This window comes from Solenopsis invicta, chromosome 1, assembly GCF_016802725.1.
Source record: "Solenopsis invicta isolate M01_SB chromosome 1, UNIL_Sinv_3.0, whole genome shotgun sequence".
In the NCBI taxonomy this organism is placed as follows: domain Eukaryota; kingdom Metazoa; phylum Arthropoda; class Insecta; order Hymenoptera; family Formicidae; genus Solenopsis; species Solenopsis invicta.
Window position 1 is genome coordinate 18,976,526 of NC_052664.1, and position 24,531 is coordinate 19,001,056.

Sequence of the window (24,531 nt, forward strand, 5' to 3'; positions counted from 1 at the left end):
TTCATAACTGTGATAGTAAATTATAATTGCGATTTTGAGGCGAGGCCTTTTTCCCTCGCGAAATCTCTTCCGGGTTGAAAAATAAATTCGCAGGCTTCGGTTTCGTAAACTTTATGCTAATCGGGGATTCTGTTCCTTCTCTCGAGCTCGTCGTTTGGAAACGTGAACGGACGCCTGCGGTAAACCAATGACGCAAATCCAAGCTCGCCTTGCCGCGAGTAATTGGATCGTCATGGGAAAGTTCAAGCTCTCGCTGAGTTTGGAGATTCTCCTTTATCTCGATGAACGTTCGAGATTTTCGATCAATCTCGGAAAGATTTTCCTCAAATCCTCCTGAGGTGATTATTTTTTAAGGCCAAACTGATTGTGCGTAAAAACGTTACTGACGGATCGACACGGTAGACGTTAAGGGGGCCTCGTAAGTAGATAATCGCTACCGGGTGGTCCGAGATAAATTGAATTTCGCGACGGACGGTTACAAGGCCGATGGGGTCGATTACTGCATTGTTACGCGTATTATTCTGATAACTGTGCACGTGGAGTCGACTGTAGTTATATATATACTAATCTCCTTGAATGTCAATGGAAGAATCCCGTAAAATATAGCGCTTCTACGCTTTTGTAATACGTCTCATAGAGGATAGTTGTTTTTCAGCACTGTCTGTTAATAATTTTCCTTCAACTATCTGGTTTTTTGTTTTATTTAATTCTTTAATTGCAATTAAAAGTTTTACCGGTTTTAATTAGGTCGTTCTAATGATGACAAGTACAGATGAAGAATTTTTATATTTTAAATGATGAATGAAGATACTTTATTATGAGAAACAATATAGAATTAAATTTTTGCAATGTTACACGTAAATTGTACTTATTTAGAATTTCATACGATATCGTCATTCTTAGAATAAATTTAAGCTCCGAAGTAAAGATTTGATATTGAACGATCATCTCTGAAGAAAAAAAAATAGCGAGCTTGAGCGAAGGAAGTGGTCAATGGCCTTATCTGCGACATCCTTTCATAACTTACTTTCTACACTTGAAAATATTTTGCATTTGTTATTTCCGTTTCAGCAAATATAAACTTGTTTAATGCGAAATGTACAACATTAAGTTAGCAACATAAAAATCTGCGAACTTATGCAAACGAGATTTTTTTTCTTTTTGTAGAACATTATTTCCTGTTGATTCAACGCGAACGTTTTCAACGGCACGTTTCTATTAGTTTTCTTTTGCAATAATAAACTGTTTTCGTACGCGCATATTTAACCATGTTTAACCGGAACAGGGAATGTTTTAGTAGAAATCGACGTTTTACGTCATTTACGACTGAACATAACACGGCTCGTAAATTAATTGTTTTATTGTGCGTTTAAAAATGTTTATCTACAACAAAGTTCTGGTTTTATATTATTTGAAATATAAAAATCTTCTTCCGTATTGTATGGAGTCGCGTGCCACTATTGGAGCCACCTCGCCAAAGTAATATTTCACCAACAAGAAAGTAGATTTATTATTTTCTCTACCTAAATCAGAATTTTTATTGGCAATTAATCATTTAATTCAGCGACGAGTTTAATCTTATACTACCGCAAAATGAACTTTGTATTATGTACCATTAACATCTTGAATAAACGTATACTTTATTTTTGTTTCTAGAAACTTTAATAGCCAAGAAATTTAAATTTATTCAAATTAGTTGCAGAAAGGTTTTTAACCTTCTAAAATACTGAAATAAAAACAGTGTACGCAAATAGTGAAGCACCAATAAAAATGTTGCTACAAAGCACTCTAATAAAATGAATAAATATAAATACGTATTAAAATTTCTTAAAAATTAAAATGTAATGTTTTGTAAAGCTGTGTTTTGCGGTACATCTGTGTTAAGTGAATTAATACGCTCAACTGTGTGCTTTGAAATGTTTGAAATAATAATGTAATAAAGTTTTAAAGATTAATTAAAGAAATCTAAAAAATATATTTTGTAACATCATATATGTTAAATATAAATAAAAAATGGTTCAAAACATTTTTTCTTTATATTATAATGAATTATCTAGGGAGAATTCGGATTTGAGAAATTTTACTAATTAAAATTTTATTAATAAAATGATTTTTCTAATACAAAGAAAGCGTAATTAGAGCATTTATCAAGAAGTACAATTTAACGTCAGAACAGTCGAAGCTATTTCTTAAGAGAATGTGTCTCAATCGATATCTCTTATTCCAATGAGACTAGCTTTGCATTCGCGATGTCTTCTTATGGAGCAATCTGAAACGTGTTTGTTCGATCGGTCTGTCAGCTCAGCGCAGCGCGAGAGGAAACTGGAAACGATCAAAAAGAAACACGATACATTCGAGGTTATCGCCGGTGATCTCGATCGCGATCTCATATTTGTACGCGCGTAGATAACGAAACGATTTTATTCGGCCTCAAACGAGTCAATGTCGCCGATCAGCGATTTGGTCCAGGAACACCGTAGCGGGGAAGACCGTATTTGGTTGCCTGGTAGCAACGCAGTGCGCGCGGCAACTCGTTGAGTCATCATCGCTCGTCATAAACGCGGTTGCTGCATTCGACGTGTCTCTTCATAATGTTCCGAAGGGCCACGACCGATCGATAAAGCCGCGTACCAGAACGCACGCACGCACGCACGCACGCACGCACATAAAGGAATGGAACGTCGCATAGGCTGCCTACTGTCTACGCTGAACTCTCGGAGAACCTCTTCAAGGTCGTCGGGATGCTGAGAAGACTCGTTCCATTTGCTGTCGAGAACTTGTCGCCTTTAAATGATAGATTTAATCCTAAAAAGCATGACGGAGGTTGACAGACTCGGCTATAAATTCGCAAAATGCAATTAATTTTGCTCTTTATCTTTTGGAATACATAAATAATTTTCTTTTTTTTTTATAATATTAATAATTTTATAATTAATAATTAATATACCTATAAAACCGTGAAGTGTATAACAAAATTAAAATCAAGGAATGGCCAACAGTCAAAGCGTGTCTTAGTACTCCAATAATAATTTCCTAGGTGATTTTATATATTTTTTCTGTATTTTTATAGTTCTTTTCGAAATGGGTAGGGGCATAGACGCCTGTTAATATCAATATTATTGCTTAATTAAAACATTTTTAAGAGAGCAGGGAATATTTCTTTTTGGCATCATTGCTACATTAGATAGTGGTTAGCATCATTATTATTAAATTAGATTCTTGATTCAATATTATGATGTTTATTAAAATTTATTTATTAATAGTTAATATTTTTATTCTACTTAGAATTGTGATTCAAGACTGAAAAATTGATCGACGCGTAGTTTGATGAATTTGAAAAAATATATAAAAATCACTCAGAAATATGAGTACTGAGATCTAGATTTGACAGTTAAGGCTCTTTAATTAATTTGTTTTCATACGCTGATCTGTTCTCTTATTATCAACAATTTTAAACAATTTAAATATAACTGTTTAAAATGAAATATAAAAATATTATGCGAGTTTTATAATTGCATTGTTATTCTGCAAGTACAGAGAGTTCATATGTACATGGAATAATACTGACGCGGTGGGAATTGTTTCTTGTATTTTTCTAACGAAAAGTAATCGCTGTCCGACTGTTACGTAGTTTATCGCTGCTTTTATGTTTCATTTCTAATCACAACTTCGCTTCTATAAATTCCCATGCAGCGTCACTCATCTTCATTTTCTTACGATTAAATCTGCCTTCCGATCTTTTATCTTATTCCAACATTTCATTACGACTCGTGGCTGAATTATTATCGCTGCAGCCGAGAGGAGAAGCCCGATGAGAAAATCACCGTCTCTCGCGTCTCTCGTGCGATTCGCTTTCGTTCGTGGACGAACGATGCGGCTGATGCTGTATCTTACCGTGCTGCCTACACGCGAGCACTCGCGAGCACCGGCACTGCTGATCGGGACACGATCGCGAAACACTTTCACGGTGGTGGCCTTTCGCGACGCCTCTCGTGAGATCTACGTGGCTCGTAGAATTGCTTGATTGGATGTCGGTTAGGACCGAGCGATCTAGTTTTTTATCTGATTTTTTTTTGACGTGTTAACGAATGCCGATAACTTTCGATGTACATTTACCCCGAGTTAAGTATTGTTAGATCCGCTTATCTTAAACGTCCAAAAATAATGTATCAAGTGCGGTTATTAACGTAATTTATCTGAAAGGATTTGAATTGAATTGTTATAAGTACACGAAAAGAACAATTTTACTGTAGTATCAAAAAATTTATTTAGATATGTATCAGAAAATAATTTTATGTTAGACTATCAAAATTATTATGTACGATATTCAAGCATAATGACACTGCTGCAAAAAGTTTTGACATTCTAACAGCCAGCTTAAATGTCCAATCAATTTTTTAATGATTCAGCAATTATTTTCAGATCTATGTTTCAGCAAAATCGTTTTTTCCGTATATTTATAAAGCAGTAACATCTTAGATAAAATCTTAGCTATTTTAACTAAAAAAGGTTAAACTATAAAAAATTTAGGGAGACCTTTAAAAATAATTTTGTTTCGTCATCAAAATAATTATGTAGGATGCTCAAGCTGCTAAAATGTCAAAACTTTTGCTGTGCTTTTATCATGCTAAAACGTTTTTGATAATTATTTTTATTGAACAAAATTATTTTCAGATCTATATTTATAGTTAAATTTTTTAATGCTTCAGTAAAATTGTTTTTTTTTCTGTCCACCAAACGAAATGGATAAATCAATTAAAATATCAATTATATAAATTCGAATACATTGTAGATATGCAATATTTATCTGAAAGTTTATCTGAAAAATTTTATAAATCAAAAAAGATGTTAAATTGGAGCAACAAGGCGCCAAATTTTTTCTTGTTAGTATCGCAGGACGTTTAGACATTAAACAATTGGAACCCGCATTTTGTCACATAGATGATCATTAACGTAAATTTGATGTCTCCTAAAAAGACGCCCACGAGATCGTTGGTTGGGAACCTGATGGCGAACGCGACCTTGGCTAACTCGATTCGCGTTAATTTTGCGCCGCCCTCTTCAAGGTCATTCCCGCGAAAAACGTCCAATACGTTCATAGGCGCGTTCTTTCGTTAGCCCGTACCTTTCTTGGATGCACGGTACAGCCGAGTGTAGCAGGAGAAATGACCGTCTGGCGATGTTATCATCCCCTTAACTATGAATTATGCCCCGGGCATATCGGACTCTTCCTCTCGTACGCTATAATCCCCCTTTAAGAACCTTTTGCAGCTTTCGATAGCGATTATCTCATTTAGGCGTAGCGAGAAAGTCTTCTTGCTGTAGAGATAAAACGGCTGGCTCTGGCCCCCCCGAGATGCAACACGCATCTACGACACGGGCTATAATTTCGGCGCCACGTGACCTAAATAAAATCACACTCATGATCCCCAGATACTCGTCAGAAAGATCAGTGACTCTCAGCTATTTTGGTCTGCAGTGATTTTTCATTTTTAATTATTTCTTATTTAAATATATAAATAATTCAATTTAAATTTTTATATATATATATATATAATTTAAATTGAATTAATTATATGTTTAAATAAGAAATTATTAAATAATTAATATACTGCGTATATGTATATGAGTTTTAAATTTCTCTTGATATTAGTAAGGATGTATACTACCGTTAACCCATTAAGACAATCCTATTAATTACATTATTAATTTACGAAGACATCGGTCGAGAAATATGATGAGAGCAAAATATTACATTTTAATTTTAAATATTTTATAATTTATATAACGATTTTTTTTCTGCGTTTAATAAGAAAGATTATTTATGATGAAAATCAAGATTAGCAGTTTAATTTGTGATACTACATTTCTGATTTTAATTAACAGTCGAGAAAGTTATTATTGAACACTAAGATTCGCTTTCAACCGTTTTTCTCAATTCAATTGTATTAATACACTTCCCGATCATAATAGGTTAATGTTTAATTTTACTTATGATTAATTTTATTTTACAGGTTACAATCCAACGACCGTACGAACAACATGTGACATTTGTAACACAATTTTTTCAATTTATGTTAGTTACATATCTATATATAGTTTATTTCATAAAGGTTGCAGGGCACGATGCGCTGTAAATTCAAATATTCATCTCAATTAGATATCCTCGAAGCTCTAAATCCATACGAAACGATTAATTGAAGCAAGAACGTTACAACATGCTTACGATGGTCGATGTAAATCTGATCGTTATTCGATTTCCAACCTCGTCCCTTCCATTCGCGATTCAACGGATCGAGACACGATTCCCGAGTCTAATGGCATACATTGAGAGTCTCTCTCGCAATCCCGTATCTCGGATCGTATACGCTGACACGTGTTCGATATATCTTCTAGTACGCCTTGCTTATGCAGAACATGCCACATATATCATTTTATCTCAATTTTGCCTCCACGAGAATTTTGCGTCACGAATTCTAATTTCAATGGTATAAGCTGGATTGAGGAAACTTCTACGAACTACGATTCTTGAATCTGCAAGTTAACTCGAAGATTTTGCTCTTTAGTTACAGTCTTGGGAAAATTCTGTTTTTAACAAACTTCCCTTTTCCCTTCTCTTTCTCTCTTAATTACCGATTTTTTTTAAATATTGGAATTAAAAAAATAAAACATAATGTTTAATTTTATATCGATGGAGAGTGTGAAGATTTTAGATAAGTCAATAGATTCACGAACGAAAAGGAGTAACGCGATATTCACTGTAATCGAAAATATGTTGAGAGAAACGTGAAATAACACGTAAGTATCGCATGCCGTAGGAAAAGTGATTCACTCTCGTTCCTGATGCTTGAACGTCGTAATCTTTTTTTCTTTTAAGCGATGAAAAGTATAATGACGTAGATCATTATAGATAGCGCATCTATGTGTCGATACAGGACGTCATCAAGGTGTAATTGTCAACCGCGCGGCGCGGGGATCCTAATGATTCGCTACGCGACCGCGTGTTATTTCGCCATTAAAATCTTCTCGACGGTTATGTCGTTTAGTTTCATCACGCGTTCCACGAGTATCCACTAATTTGAAAACACTTTCGCGTTAGCTTCGGATGAAGATCTTTGCAAGATGCACGCTTTAATTGAAGTCGGAGAATTTCGCCGAGAAAAAGAACGTTTCTTTTACATATAAAAAATTAATTCATTAGTTCAATTGATTCGTCTTTTACTACTTGTGTATTTATGCCATTGCAATATGTAGAAAGTTCTAACAAAATCTTTCAAATGAGACCAACTATACGTTGTTGCATATTCAACTTTACAGATAGAAATGAATCTGATTAGAAATGTTTATGATCAGCTGCATATTTATGCAAATTAACAATTATTTGTGAATTAGTGAAACTGATTGATTACTTGGACTAATGCAATGGTAAATGTATGCCTTATTTACATAATAACTAACAACGCCTCTTATATTTCGTCTTTACGCAATTCTTAATTGTAAGTAATTTTGTTTCTTTAATTTTAACGTTTGAAAATTTCTGGCTTCCACTACTCAATATACCCAGCAATTGCGAGACGAATCAAATCGTGTTAATTGCAAGTTGACTGGTTTGATATCAGACTTCTTTCCACCGTCGAGCGTATTATGCGTGATTGATGGATGGAGCTCGTTACTCGCTCCGTGTGGCTGATCATTCGGTCGTAACAACCAACTTAAACATACGCGTACGTAGAGAAATGCCACTCGAGCAATTTGAGAAATTATGATGCGGCTTCGGGAGTACGACTAATTAAAAACCACACTTCGTGTAATCGTTCGTAATCAGCACATTTATTGCATACGAAAAGGAGATCGTATCAATTTCCTCGTGAACCATACATTTTACAGGCTTTACTCGAAGAGATAATGAACTTTCGCGTCTTTAATTGTGTTATATATCAACGTGAATGAAAATTTAACAACACGTATCATTTGTCCGATTCCTATAACTGGTCTTTCTGACACGAATCATTTCTCTAATTCTTTCAAACTGACTTTTCTGATTTTATTCTAGAAAATTGTGAATTCAATATTTAAATTTACCGACCTACAAACGTTAGAAATAGATTAGAAACGTGAAGAAATAAAACTGACCTATATTGTATTCCAGCTAAACTTTCATTAGTGCAAAGTGAATTACAAAAGTGGAGATGTATAATGCTGATAAACTACATTGCATTATTTGGATCGATTGCTGCATCGGTTACCCAGCCACACTTTAATGCTTTCACAAACAACAAGAAATTTTCGCCGCAAGAGATTTCTTGCCGTAAACATAATTATTTGCAACGACTTCTAGTTGCACAATGTTTTAATTTGATTTGTTCTGTCGCTCGCCACTGATTATCACAATTGCGGAAGGAACGTGTGGTTTATGGCGTCTTATGAGGACAGTAAATTAGCTAATTATCTATTCATTGAGGTTAACGACGTATAATTGCGGGCCCGGGAATGCAAGTATCCACATGATACATCCAAGTAACTACGTTACGCCATCGTCGACATTTGAAGCCGAGTCGACGCCGAATCATGATGTCGTGGTCTTTAGCAATTCTTATCGTGCGATTTGTGATGATTAAGCGCGCGTTTCCCACGTTGGATAATCGCTTCGGTCATAATAATGAAATATGTGATATAAAAATAATATTATATAATAATTAAACACTCGTGTTAAGATTTGTATTCGTTAGAATTTATTAAAATTTTCCGATATTATTCAAAAATTTTATTTCATTATGTAACAACGCTATTACAAAGATAGTCTGATCAAAAGTTAATTACAGTTTGTTTTTTTTGTTCTTAATTTTTTTTATAAAAATAGTTTTTCGTTTTAACGACACAATATGACAATTGATTTTTCTATAACAAAATATTAGAAATGAAAGTATAGCTTTCGAAGAAAGTTTCATGGACAAGTCACAGAAATATTTTTTTAATTATCGTTTATAATTAATGCTTATCAAAAGGCCGACTTTTATATCGGTGACTTTCCGCGTTTCTCTTTCTACTAGATTCTATCAAGACTTTCGCCATTTTCTCACTCTCTTGGACGGGAATCTTTTTTGCGATTTCGTGTCTCCTTGCGAAGCACTCGCGAACGCCTCGCGCACGGATGAGCGGATCGCGTAATCGTGGCGTTATTGATCGCGATCGGGAAATCGTTCCGCCCGATGATCGATGGCGGAACGAGCGAGACGGTTCATCAGTAAATCGTGACTACGGTATCTGTCGCATGCATCATAAGAGGCTATTTCTTTCTTATGAATAAAAATAGGAAATCTTCTGTAAAGTTCCGTTGAGAGCTGTATGTTGATTCAAACTGTGCATAATCAATGAAATGAGAAGTCTTCTGCATATTGGGGGCTGTGGATGTGTGCAGATTATGAATAATCAATTTACTTACCGACAATTTTCTTAATCATTGACTAGAAGTATAAGTTATAAGCCGAGAACATTTTTTTATATACTATACTTTTAACTTTCTCTCTTCGTTGTTATGTTTTCTTATATTTGTTATGTAATTGTTATTTATATTTGAACACATTTTTCTTCCGTTATTTATTATTCTTGTATTTGTCATATATTTTTTATTGAGGCTATTGATTCAAAATTATTTCGCAATACTACAGTTCTCATTTGATATTTTATATCTACATATTGTATAGATCATAAATGTTTTGAGTCAGTGTAAAAGTTTTAATGGTTTTTCGAGAGATGCTGTAATCAACTTTTTGTTGCATTATCGACAGACATGTTAATATATTAATATTTTTATGATTATATTATTTATTTAAAGAGCAATATACTATATCAGCTATTTTTTCATAAAAGTAATTTGCTAAATTCGAGTAAGTTATTACGTTTTTAAATAATAGTAAAAATTGAAAGAAAGACTTTATACACATATATTATGACGTATAAATTTCTGAGAATAAATATTCAACATAGAAAGCATTTGTATTTGATGTATTTGGAGAGAATACTGTGTCAATTTCAATTGCGAGAGATTCGCTAAATTTCAATGATATTATGTTAATTAAAATGTGCAGAATGGAATTCTCTCTCTCTCTCTCTCTCTCTCTCTCTCTCTCTCATATCGCAATTTACATAGATACAAAACCACGAATTTTGATAAAAAAAGTTGTTGATAAATTAAACGTTATCAATCATCTTTCGTCTCTTAAAAAAATGTTGTTTACGACACTCATTGAAAACTCATCAAAACTTTCGCGTTTACTCAATACAAAAATGATCGAAGTGTCTTGGAAGCTAATTCTCAATATTATAGATTAAAACGAAACTGTATGCTTCAGTATATTATCTGTAAAACTCAATCACGATCGATTTTCTGTAGAATATTTTTTGTGTGTAACACAATGTGTTTCGAATAACATTTATTAGCTGCATTCAAAACAAGTCTAAAAGTGTATAATCTCTTGAATAAAATATTTTAATTTTTATATCATTAACTTTACATGCTTTCATATTACGCTTCGTATTATTAATTATACTTATGATATCTTACACGATATTCAGTGGAATACGAGCATAAAGCGATATGGAAAGTGTGCCAATAGGGATTACTTGGAATTTATAACCAGTTACAATCATTCATTCTTGACTAGCAGAGTAAAAGGATGAATATCTCCCGAAGTATTTTCTTCTTTCCGCTCCAAATCTCTCCCAGGAACACATTGGGCCGTTTTCGTTGCGCAGTATTGATATATGAAACTTAATTAGCTCCGTGCGCGGTTCTGCACTCATCATTTATTAACGCCCGTTAATGCGTACTGCGTTACGCGCGAATGCGCCGCGCGCCGGGTACGCGATTAACGCGCGTATCATTTTTTCCTCGCCTCTGAACGAGAAAAATCGTATCCGCCGTGCGCGCCCGAGATGTAATCACCAACAAAATCCGGTCTGTTATCGCGGTTGGAATTCTTCCTAGGGAGTGCGGAAGCGTTAATTGCCGCGTTACATGCTGCAAAAATGCACGGGCCGACGCCCACTGCACTCGAGGGGGCCCGCTTCAGACGCTGCATTCGCAGCAACAGAATCGCAATCGACTCGTGAAGTGGACGCGCTCCGTATAATCGGCGAACTCCGGTCCGCTAGATCCGAAGAGATCCCGACCAAGGCACTCGAGACCGCGGCATCGCCGCTGTTCTTCCTTTTTTTTTTTGCGTTCATTCATGCGTGTGATTTCTCGTAATTCGCGTCGTTTCCTTCGCTGCTGCTCTCCCGAGCCACCGGTAGCCGGACTGAATTCTCGCTGATGCGAGATAAGAGACGGATCGGTGAAAGTAATTAAACAGTCCGCCTGGGAGCATCGAACGCATCGTTCGTGGCGGAAACCGTGCTTAACCGTTTCAAAGTAGAGATCACTGCGAGTGATACGTTCGTTTAATCGAGCGAGCGAATTATTGTGAACGTTCTGGCTGATCGTTACTGTCGGAAATTCTCTCGTGGAGTTTCATCCTGGGACTTCTAATACAGGGGTTCGCTACACTCGATCCATTTCCTATCTTATTGATTTCTCTCATTAAATCTTCATTTGTGTTCGAGACGAGTAGCTAGGCCCAGAACTTGAGATATCGCGAATAAAAAATTTATAATATGTTATTTTTATTTTATCATACAGAAATTAAAATATTTCTTTGTAATATAATATATAGTTATTATAATACGTTGCAATAATAGTGCCATATTATTATGTACCTCATTTAATAATTTTATTTTTTAGAATTTGTTAAAACTTTTGCATTCATGAAAAATTTTATCATAAAACTAATTTAATAAAAAGGTAATTGTAATTGTAATTTGAATTTTGTTCTTCATTTTTTTTATAATAAAAATAATTTCTTATTTTAACATGATATGACGATTGAATAAATTAAATTAAATTAAATTAAATAATAAAATATTACGGTAACAAATATTCTGAAACTACTCATACGCGCATTTTTTAATATTCTGTATATACAATTAGCACATATATGGATTATTTTTGTAGAAAAAAAATTCAAGACTAGTAGTATTATATTATTATCCTACCAAGATATTGATGCAAACGGGAAGAAGTCGGTCGAATGGAAGCGAAGCCAATGAGCTGGTTGTGTAATATTACTTCCCCATAATGTCGTTAACCCTGGAAGACAATGCTCGTAGCGTACAAAAATTCACTATTATGTTGTGATCAATAAATACACAATTTCATGTATTGTTGATTCATAAGAATCATTTTTTATTGAGAGAGAGAGAGAGAGAGAGAGAGAGAGAATTGTTACTGCACATTTTAATTAATATTTTGACATTATTTATTATATTTTCTGACATACATAAAAGCATATCCTTCTCACAAACAATGTCATGTTTAGATGCAAGAAAAATTTTATTTTAAAATTACAAAAATTAAAATGTAAATTAATATTAAATATTGAGGTGTAAGAAAAATAACAAATTTCTTCTCTTCTCTGTTAATTCATAAAATTCCGAAGAGACATTTGTCACATTCATATTACATTTTAATTCGAAAATATCGTATCTAACAATAAGATAACTCGTACATTTGGATCGGCGAACAAGTTACGCTTTCAACTGCGATTTCCTCGTTTGTAAGTGGCGTTTAAATATCCATCTGCGTGCAGTGCTTTGAAGTTGTGCCCTGAGTAATCGGAGATTTCCTTGTGTCTTTCTTTCAGGCCGTGAAACTGGAGTCGGTGCATCCAGGAAGGACGCGATATCTCGTCGTCGTTTCCTGCACGGGAAGACAGGACGCCGAGGAGAGTTGTCTCCTCGGTATCGATTGTCACGCCAGGGCGACCGTCGGTCTCGTGCTCCGAGTTTTGGCCGACACCGCTATCACTCTCGACGGCGATGGGTGAGTTCGCATCTCTCTTTCTCACTGCTATTTACCCCGACACCGCTGCGCTCTCACCGGCGAGAAGCATTGCGATCTTGCTCTGCGGCGCGGCGCGCGTTCTGCAATATTCCCGCGGCACTACGGATTAGCACGTTTCAGCGATTACAGACGCGCGCGGACTTTACTACTTTTTCCATCTTATTTATGATTCGTTATATAACGTTACTCGTTAGCTACAAACGTTTGCCGATTGTTAAGTAATCTTTTATACCCCTATAGGAATGGGTTAGAGTTTTTCTCTCTTTCTCAATTTACTTGGAGATACGAGATCGTGGAAAATGTTTTTCATTACGTTGGGTTCTGCGTCTCACGTTTTACATGTGTATAAAATATGTTAGCGAGATGTTATTCCCTAGATTACTTTTCACACTGGAAGATAAGGTTTATAAATAAGTGAGAGAGTATAAATTAAAAAGAGAATTGTTTTAAGACAATGTTAAATGTCCAGGAATGTTAATTGCATAAACATCGCCATCGCTTGTGTCACGAGTAGTGCGCAAATATGCACATCTGCAAACGCAATGTAACGTATATATACCGTATAGTGACCCTAGCATTAGACGTCTTTTTTCTTTTTTAAAGGACAGTTAAATAACAATTAAATTAATTGCTGCTCTTATCCTAGATCATAAACCGGTAAAATAAAATATTTATTTGTAAAACATCCCGCACAGCACGTAATATTGCAACAATATTGCGACAATATTACAATATCGCAGTAATATTACAGCGATATTGTAATATCACAGCAATATTGCAGCAATATTGTTGTTAGATTGCAATATTACGTGCAGTAGGGGTAATACACATTATAAGTGTCTCTTTCCTATTAATTTAAAACAAAAAATGCTTAAAAAAAGCCTATTAATCTAAAACGATGTCTAAAAACGAAAAAGATGTATAAAGCAAACGTGATTACACACACAGTATGAATAGAAAAAAATATTGAAAATTTCCAAATTGGTAGCATATGAAAGAAAAGGCTCAAAATTTAACGAAAAAATAAGCATAATGAAAAATGACCAAATTGGTTTTTTGTTAATAGCAAAAAAGTTTTGCATGTACCACACTGGTTGTAGTTTATGCGATAAAGGGACATTTATTTTATGTGTGTATAAGTTTGATGAAAATTGCTTTATTATTAACGAAAATTGGAGTGATGTTACTTGTATTTATAAAAAGCGATTTTGAAGAAACAATTTTAAAATTTCACTTCTTTTATTTTTTCTATATATGAGAGCATTATTTTTATTCAATATTTCTACAGAAATATTCTTAAGATCCTAAAGTAAAAGAAAATGCAAGATCGAAGCTCAATTTTAAAGTTCTAAATCAGAATACTTTCTTTGAGTGATTTTAAGATTCTAGCTAGTTTATGAAATGATTGTAAAGCATCTCGAGATCGTACTTAAGACGATCTTAACTATAAGATAGGACTTTGAATACCTAAGTTTAAATTTTGGACAAAATTTTTTTTAACGAAAATTACGTGAAAATGACAGAAAATTTTATTTTTTATTTACATCTCTATTTTATTAAAACTATTCTTTTTTTATATACATTTAAATACATTTGTACACGGAAAGGACAATTTTGCTGAAAAACAGATCTGAAAATAATTATGTTGAACAATTAAAAAAATTATGTTGAATGTTTAAGTTGAGAATATTAAAACTTTCTGCAGCAGTATCATCACGCTTAAACGTCTTATATAATTATTTTGATAGTCCAACATAAAGTTATTTTCCAATTTGTATCTATCTAAATTTTTAGATACTGCAGTAAAATTTTTCTCACCGTGTATAATTATATTTTCTTCAAGCACTTAATAATATCCAAGATTAAATCTTATCTATTTTGCTAAGAATTAAATTAACTGAATTCGTGACTGAATAGAAACTCGATACTCCGGATCTCTACTCGAATACGATTCGTTTGATTGAAATCTCTGATGATTCAGGCGTAGCGCTAACGTTACGCTGCTTTATATCCGGCAACCTGACCGATCAACAAATATTTTCAGAGCGGCACTAGCACCGCGGCCACTTTCTAACGGCTGTGCCAACTTGTCTAATTCTCTCTACTTTAAGTGACTCATTGCCACGGCTCGCCTGCGGATTGAATGTTGCACCGATAATTAACGTGGCAGCGGCGGCGGCGGCGGCGTCGTCGTCGTGCGTACGCGCTGCGAAATGAAAGGAGAATATCGGTGGGCGTCTACACGTAGATAGTCTAAGTATAGACTTTGTACACCGTCTGTTTATCTGTAACGGTTGTTACCTGTAACGTAGACAATGCAATTCGTATGCACAATGCTGATGTCCATGTGCTTTCTCCTCCTTTCTCCGGTTTTTTTTTTGTTTCCGAAGCGCAGCTTTTATTTCGAGGAAACTAAGTTAACTTACAGTCTCGTTCTCCCGTCACGTCAGAATACTCTGCTGTCATCGATTTTGGTGTAATCCGATCGTGTTAATGTCAACGTTTTGTTCTTTCATTTATGATCTTTCTGCTCATAAATTGATTCAATGTATGTCTTTTAATAGCATGTAATAAACGTGACGTCTACTCTGTATTAGAATCAATGAAATTGAAATTAGTAAAATTCTTTTTTTTCTTTGCTATAGTTATTAATAATTATATAAATTGGCGATATATACACTGTCTTTCAGTGATAAATAGTTAGAGTACTCTTCTTCCTTTTAATTAGTCAAAGATAGCGAACATTGATGATGACAGTTGTAAATATAGCATTGCAATCTAGAAATGATACATTGATTCCGATTTAGAAAGAAATATATACACGCAAAGTTCGTAAAACTTTGCTCTGTAATATAAATATTATTTTGATGATCAAAAAAGACGAGATAGAACAAATATTTATACGTACATATATGTATATCTTTTGCAAACTCTTACATTTGCGAAATCGTCTTGTCAATCGCTGGTTCTCATTTCGATATTAGTATTTTGTATATATAATATAATACCGCCTCCATTAAGATAAATGCGAAGGTCGCCACCGTTCTCTCGGGCATAGGGAAATAGAGCGCGTTACCGTAAAGCACGCGTGTTGGAGCATGGTACTTGACAGGTGAGTACCAAGGTTACGACGGAAGGTCGCGACATAGCTTGCGAAATCGAGACGCGAAGTCAAACCCGTAAGGTTTTAGCATGGTTGCCTGCCTACTGCAATGCAGCACGTAGTGTGGATCACATACCATCAGAAAAGAAAGGTGATATGATATCGAAAAATATAATACTGATATATAAAGTTGAATTAAAATTAGTTGAATTAAAATTAATCTGACGTTCGTAGTCAAGAAGTAGAAAAATAATTATTATATATATCATTAATTTCCTGGCAGAATGTGGCGATTTGATGCTTTATAGTTTTTATACAACACTTTCAAGTTTAAAGCATTTTCAAGAAGAAAATTATTTTGAGAACAATTTTTCTTAAACTGACAATGTAAATTTAAAATACTGCGGACGTAGTGTGTCTTGAAATTTGGTTCGGAATAACTAGTATATAGATGGACTTAATTTACTTAATTTGATCAATTTTCTATAATAAATATGTATTATAATGAATATTATGATCTGATGATTACATAATATTTTACTTAGATTTTATAATTAAAAGAGTTTAGAGAAAAAATTACTTTCAAAATAATTTTGTTTTTGAGAAGACTACCAAAGCGTTATATATAATTACTAATCTATGAAGAAATACAATGATTATTTTTGTGATTTCTTTATTTTCATATAATTTATATAATCTGTATCAATAGTTTTTATTTTTTCGCTTATGCAGTTCGGATAACATTTTTCAAATCGACAGACGCGTAAGGTTCAATACATTGGCACGTTAATGAGTTAACAGTTTTCCTGAGAAAATTGTAATATTGTAACTAAAATTTTCATGAACGGTGTGTGTTGCACCAATAAAACGATTGCGATTACGTCTGAACGATATTGACACGTGGCTTTTCGCGCGATTAGAGAGCACTTCGTCATTTTCCGTGGCCGTGGGCAAGAAGCTTATCCACGCGAGAGCACATTGACTGGGCGACGTTCGTGTCCGGTCGGGCGAGCAATTCTCGCGAAATTAGCGATAAAGGGATGGTGGGACGGATGGACAACTCGATGCGTGGCAAAGGGAAAAGGAGAAAGAAAAGGACCGGGAAAAGAAAATGAGCGCGGACGCCGGTCAGCTCGCGTTCCTACGATGTCGATGACCCTCCGGGCGCGGACGATCGTCTCTCTTCTTCAGCCTCCTCTTCTTTTCCTCCTTTCCTCTCTCTCTCTCTCTCTCTCTCTCGTTTCGATGCAGTTGTCGCGAACTCGCGAGAGAGTTAAAGTCTCTTCGCGCGTTAAAGTCGCAATACGTCATTCGCTTTCGCGATCGGCCGTTTTAAAACACTATTGCAGTCGATTGCAGCAACAGTCTAGCTTACGTTAGCCTCGCGTTGGCGACCTCTCTCACTGCCTCTCTTTCCGGATAGATTATAGTTTTAACTATATTACTTAACACGTATCTCGCAGCCAGAGAATTCAGTTGACACGTTCGATGCCGTAATGGTTACGCTTCATCAGTCTTATGACATCGACATGTCGTATTGATACATATGTAAAGTGCAATCGACTGATTACACGCGCTGGATAGCAAATTAAACGTACTAACGAGTGTTACGAAAGATTGAGTTTATTCTCTCCGACATGCACATGCTGAAAAGTCTAAAAATTTAACTAGATAAATCTGAAAATAATTTTGTTGAGCTATCACAATAATTGTATAGTATACTGAAATTAGTTACTATCATGCTTTTTCAAATCTAGCTAAACTTTTAGACACTTCAGCAAAATCGTTCTTTCCACGCAGATATTTGCAAGCTTAATTTACGTGGCATTATAGTAAAATTGGAGTAACGCTAGCCCAGGTCAATATGATCGATGCACCAATCAGGCAAATCAAATCGCTGAACCGTTGTATTCTAAACATTTGTTTAAGCTCGTATTCGAAAAGTATTAGACAAACTGTTTTCTCTTCTGTTTTTTTATTTGTCAACTCATTCGCTTCTAATACTTCTCAATGCTTTGTTTTTATTTGAAGACTTTGACGCAGGCTGTATTTAAATCAATCTTTTTCTGCTTGTAATTCAAGACTACTACTCATTATTATCTTAGAGTGCGATGTTAGAAGCGAAAAAAAATACAAGTAAAAAAATATAACATAGTTATTAAAAAATACATGTAAATATAATAAAAGTATATCGTGGGGAATTTATTAATAATAATATTAGTTTCAATTATATTCATAATTATAGCAATAAAAAAGAAATATTTTGTGTTAGTTATGGCATATCAGAAGAGAGCAAAGTAGATATATTTAATATGTTATATCGAAGATCCAATAGCGTTCCAAAATATTTTAAAACTAAATGAAAAACAATTTGAAGATTTATTTAAGCAACATTTTAGTTTAGAAAGAATCTTTTTAGGAGCTTGGTTAATTTTGTAATTGATAGATTGTACTACGTATAGGTAAGGATATTTCTTATGTTCAGTTACTAAACGAATAACTTGGTTCCGGGACCAAGACATTATGACGTGTGATCAGACATGACAGTAAATTAAATTGTAGCTGTGTATAGTCATTTACAATTTACGGATATTTATACACTGCGCATATTTCATGCGTCTTGTTTGTTCACGTTTTCCGCATAAAATTATAAATAGAATTGTGTCTCGAATTCTGACGCAAATTATAGATCGTGTAAAGTGGGTTTAAGATAGTAGTGGTGAATAAACGTCTTAAAAGAGAATTATCAATGCAAGGTCATTACTAAAATTCTCTCAAATATTCACAGTTCTTCAATAATTCTAAGGCATCATATTTTTTTTTTTACTTGAAAATTTCGATACATCCCATGCAGTACCCAAGTAACTCTTTTCCTAGTTATAATTTAAGAGTTCTGAGTTTCGACGTTATTACATAACATCGGCTACGGCGCCGAGTGTATTGGAATTCGATAATGCGATAAACCCGAGGAAGTTCTCCTCCGTGCAAGTGCATTGCGCAGTTCGCAAATTTCACAATATCAATACACGCGTATCTCGCAGACGCAAGGAGGGCGAGGTAAAAAATTCGTTCGCGGAATGTGCGTAGAGGGTAACTGTAATCGGCGAGAGCGGCGAATTACGATCCGAAAGCAGAGGAAGGAGGGCGTCCGCTTTACGATCCGGACGATAACGGTGCGAGCCGGGCAATTTCGCGGCTGAGGGGGCGGAGGGAAGGAAATTGCATTTTTTCCGTCCGTTTTTATACTTCTTCGCGAGGATAAGAGATCTCGTTGCGCGAATCTTCGACATTGTAAAAATGCAACACGCCCAAATTCCGAGCCGCGGGGCACCTTTGCGTAACCGCGTTCGCAATTGCATTTGGTGAATCGCTCGCGGCGATGCTCGACACTGTTTTTTCCTCGTCCGTTCGTCCACGTAACTGCAACCTGTCGCGAATTTCTCGGTTACGCAAGGCGCGAATTTTAATATCACATCTTATTGCACGGGACGCCTAACTGTTTCCGTCGTAGCTGTCACAAATTTCAAGACCGATATTTATCTGTTGAGAAAGTCACGGTGTTCAGCGATTCTTGAATATTCCTGGAATTTAATGTATCCTGGAAAACTCCTGGAAACTCCCTAGAATTTTAGGACTGACCTGGAATTTTTGGTTTTTTTTATATTCTAAAATATCAAATCTATGATCCATTTTGTTCGCAATGCTTATGCCTGGAATAAAGAAGCGATTGCAAAAGGAAAAGAATTGCGTGATACTGAAGAGTCAAAGAAACACGATTTTTTAATTTATTCTTCATATTGAATCCTAACTAACAAAACATAATATTATCAATGAAAATTAAGTAATGAAAATTACTTTAATTTATTCGTCATATCGAATCATAACTTATAAAATATAATATTATCGATCTCTCTAAAATCTTTGGAGTGGAATCCCACTCTAAAAGTGTGAAAATCCTGCCAGTCTTGATAAAGAGTGGCAGGATTTTCACACTTTTAGAGTGGAATTCCACTCTTTTAGATGAAATTCCACTCCAAAAAATTTAGAGAGATGAAAATTAAGAAATGAAAATTAATCGACTTGGAAAAGCAAGGATTTTTATCCTGGAATATCGTGGAAATATCCTTGAATTGACTAGCCAGATATCGCTAGACACCATAAAAGTAATATTGACCAATTTGTTAGATTGGTAGATACATATCGCTACTAAAGAACGAACCTTTTGCAAACCAATTTTCATTGCTTTTACTTTGCTGTCATAATTCTCGTATATACAATCGAAAATAGATATAAAAGTTTCTCGTTCTTGTTCGAAACTGTTTTGAAAGCCCATTAACTTTTTACCGTCTGCAAATAAAAAAAAAAGCTGTCAATGTATCGACATGAGCCGAAGCGCGTTAATTAAATTTGATTTCGCTTATGATATTCGCGGCTGAGGGAAAGCGATATGCCTCGAATAGCACCGCCGCCGTGCCGCGTATGTGTAACGAAGTTTGACGTGAGTACCGTTGCTTTCTGGAAAAGACGATCGCGGAATCGGCAACGATTTCCCGGAAATCTAGCCGGTGCGGCGCGTATTACGGCAGCGATTCGCGATTCGCGAGACTCGTGCGGCGCGATCTCCTTTACATAATGCGTAATTAATGACGATGCGGTGAACGCGCGCCCCCTTTTTGTGTCGTAATCACGAGAATTGCATTATCGTTGCAAGTTTGAAAGCACCGTCGCGACGCCTTGCTCGCCAGCGTAATGATAATCCTCCGGTTCAAAAGGCAAAATCACGAGTTTTAATCGGGTTCGCTTCATTATCACGATATTGATTGTGCAGCATTGAATTAAATTATTTTACGACATCACGAGTAGAATATTAATTCTTCGATAAAAAGTGATAAAAGTAAAATTGGAGTTAATATAGAGGTGACCTCGCAAAGCTCACAATCAGTGTGATTTATTGAATATTTTGTAGAGAAACTCCAGTCCAAAATGCATATGATTCTTCGTGCTACTGATAATTTAATATTTAAATAGCAAAAATAATTACGCAAATAATTATTCGTTGTAAAGAAAATAGAAAGTGTCGAAAAAACCGTGTAATTTCTCTCTCCCCTCTCTTTCTCTCATGTGAAATAAACTATGATAAACTAGAAGTAAGAATCAAGGGGTTCAAATCATATCAACTCCGTTAATGTTTCCCAATTCCTATAGATATACCTTTTCAAGTTTATTATAAAAGAAGAGTAATATATTAAATTGATTATTAATTTAATTTACTGTTAAATTCTCCTCTTTTTTTATGCAAAAGTATGAGAATTAGGAAAAATTAACAAACTTATTTTTTATCATATTTGAGAGAAAGGGATTCTTATAGGCATCATTCCCACAGTAGACGTTTTAGCATCATTATTATTGTATTAAAGTGATTATTAATTTAATACTATAATATTACTGCTTCCATCAACTTAAAACTGTATTTCAAGATCGAAAATTTATTCTGCGCGCAGTTAATGAAGTTGAAAAGGTATATAAAATTACAAGATATATCAGCACGAAGATCCAGTTATGACCGAATAAAGTCTTTAAGTAGTTGAAAAAAATATCTTTTTTAATTTTTCTGTGGTGAGTTTACACAACGAGGCTCATGTAAGATCATATTTTGCTAAAAATATGTGTATAACTATGTCTCTTGTTTAAAAATTTTTTAATTATTTTTATTATTGTTTAAATGTATACATATTAAAGTTATTACATGATCTTATTAATCTACGGTACTTTATATTCTAATCGTTGTAAAATTAGATAATTTATTCAGCAAGTGCGTCTTGAAACGAGGAATTATCTCATGGACAAAGTGGTTCTTTTAGTAGAAAAATCTTGTATGTAAGGATGACGTTACCTGATTCATAATGGTTCCTAAAGGTCATCGCGATCTCACTTCCGAATTTTTTTTGTCTTTCAGGGGTTTCAAGGTCAGCGTTTGTGGCCGTCAGCACATCTTCAAGCCAGTGTCCGTTCAGGCCATGTGGTAAGTCTGAATCTCTGATAAACGAAACTGGTTTCGGGGCAACGTAAGAATGGAGCAAAAAAATAGCGGCTCTCTCGAATGTTTTTTATGTTTTGCGTAACGGCTGTTTAATGCGTGTCAGAGTGCGTTTTTTAAGCCGGCCTCTGCGCGAAGTTATACTGACGTAAGGAACAACGGTAATTTTAATAAAGCGCATACCATCAGAAATTTTAACTTGCTTTCTGTCTAATGAGGCTACAAGTATCTTAAAAAAACTTTGCAAAAAATATCATCCAAGGTTCGAACCTAGAAGTGTCTTATTTCATGACAGGTGTCACATCAATTCGATGACTAAGATATATATTCTTTAAGTGGATAATGAGTGATTATCTAAACTGAAAAAATTAATCAATTTAATGCGTATTCATTAATAGTTATTGTATATTTATATTTATTAGTACTTATAAGTGTATTAATACATTGATCAAGAACTTTTCGATGATTATCAGTCATTTGTCATCGATTTTTAGGTTAAGATAATCACTCGATCAGATTTATCAGTCTCAAGTGTGCCACTGGTAATTAGTGATTATCCATTGATTCAGATTTAGATATTTATCGCGATATGGTTTCAAAGAACGTTTTTCAGGCGGCATATATGTACAATAATAAATTGTATATTAACCGGTATGTGAATAACACAAGAAATGAGAAGTGCCATTTTGAAAAATGCATTTGATAATTGATAGAGAAATATTATTAAACGCTGAAGTCCACTTTCGAAGAATTAATGACTTTTAAATGAAATATATGTATATTTGGTCAATTGTGGAATATAACAGACACACACACGCACGCGCACGCACGCACGCACACGCACGCACGCGTTTTCTCTCTTGTCTAGTTATCGTTAGCATTTCTGTGTGTGAAGACTTTTTAAATAGCACAAAACTGCATAACGAATCGGTATACAGTCAGTGTTTTTTACGATATTCGTCAGATTCTAGTATCCCGTCGGCTACGCCAGACGAGCCGCACGATTGGAAAAGAAGGGTCACAGTCATAAGCTTAACAACCGTAACTAATAGATAATACCGGTGTAATTACACGACAGATGATCCGAGACGACTGTCGTTCGCGAAAGATGCGTCGAGCAAACGCAAGGGGACTTCAGACATACGCGAGACAGCGAGACTGTCCTCGCGCAATGAAAATATTTACCATAAATCTAAATCGTTGCGTTTGAAATAAATAAAATATTTAAACGAAGAAACATTGATCTTAAATTGAACGATGGACTCACCACCATTAAAGAGACAACAATCTTTCTTGGATAAAGTTCTTTCTTCGTCCGTATTCTTAGAAAAAATTTAGTTGAATAAGATTTGATGAGAATAAAGCAAATGTTTCACGAGAATAAATTATCTCTGATGACGTACAGCCTATGATTGATCTTTGAAATACACATCTGGTCGGATGCACGCGCGCGTTTTTTATTTCGTAATTCGACAAGCGTGACTCATGTGACACGAGGCATTCGTGAGGCGTCGCGCGCTGGAATGGATTCTGGGTACTGTTACAATTTCAGTCAATAATACCGCGTCGAATCGTGGGCCATCTGAATTTTTTGTTGTTCGTGTGGCGCTGGCGCAACCCGCATATACGCGCGATAAAGTGTCAAATTATCACCGGACGGTGACCAGTCCGCGCTGAATGATTCGGGGGTGGGATGACGAAGATGTTATCGATGCGGAAGAGGCTGGACCAGCGCGAAAAGAAAAATCAGGCGTGGGCCGTGGCTTAATTGGTCGACATCACAATTGCCCTGTACGCGACCGGACAGACAGCAGGAACTTTCTTAGTCGCCCAACCTCTTCCGGTGCTATATTTTTTCAGTGCGAGCGAAAACACACAGTGCTGTTTCCTCCCACACGAATCAATTATGCTTGAACTCTCTCCTTGTAGCGTCGCTTTGATTAATCGACAGAACGAAAAATTAGATTAATTGAAAAATTACGTTCGGTTTTTAAAAGTTACATTAAACATTTTTTTTATTCAATAATGTAGACTTTTTGTTCACATATTGCAAAGAAATGGAAAATAATTTTGTCTTAAAAAGGTAATTTTGAAGACATTTTTTCTTAAAATATTATTTATTTCTTATTTTTTCATTTATCTTCATTAAAAGATATCGAAGATATAATGCATTTGTGAGAGAATGTTTTTTTTAATTTAATGTCATGAGTGCAAAATCACATCTTTACATATCTTATTTGGAGATAAGGTAATTTTCTAGTTTTTTTATCTTTTTTTATTTAAAGAAACGGTTTAAATTAAAAAAAAAATCAGATTAACGTTGCGCGATATGAGAATCTTGCCGTTGCTAATTGTTGTGTTATCAATTATCGAATATTTCGAAATAGACTTTTCATAATTATTTACTTATTTTATATGCATATTATAATCGAATACAACGGCCGACGGTCC

General features: G+C 34.8%; 1 protein-coding gene across 4 annotated transcripts in view; it reads left to right on the forward strand.

Moving 5' to 3' along the window:
• Positions 1-24,531, forward strand: part of LOC105201231 (protein phosphatase Slingshot homolog 2) — a 138,730-nt gene that overhangs the window by 83,957 nt on the left and 30,242 nt on the right. For all 4 annotated transcript variants that reach the window (XM_026132856.2, XM_026132854.2, XM_026132857.2 and 1 more), the window contains 2 exons: positions 12,741-12,919; positions 22,000-22,065. In XM_026132856.2, the coding sequence (XP_025988641.1) occupies positions 12,741-12,919; positions 22,000-22,065 (245 nt within the window). The remainder of the gene's footprint in view (positions 1-12,740; positions 12,920-21,999; positions 22,066-24,531) is intronic.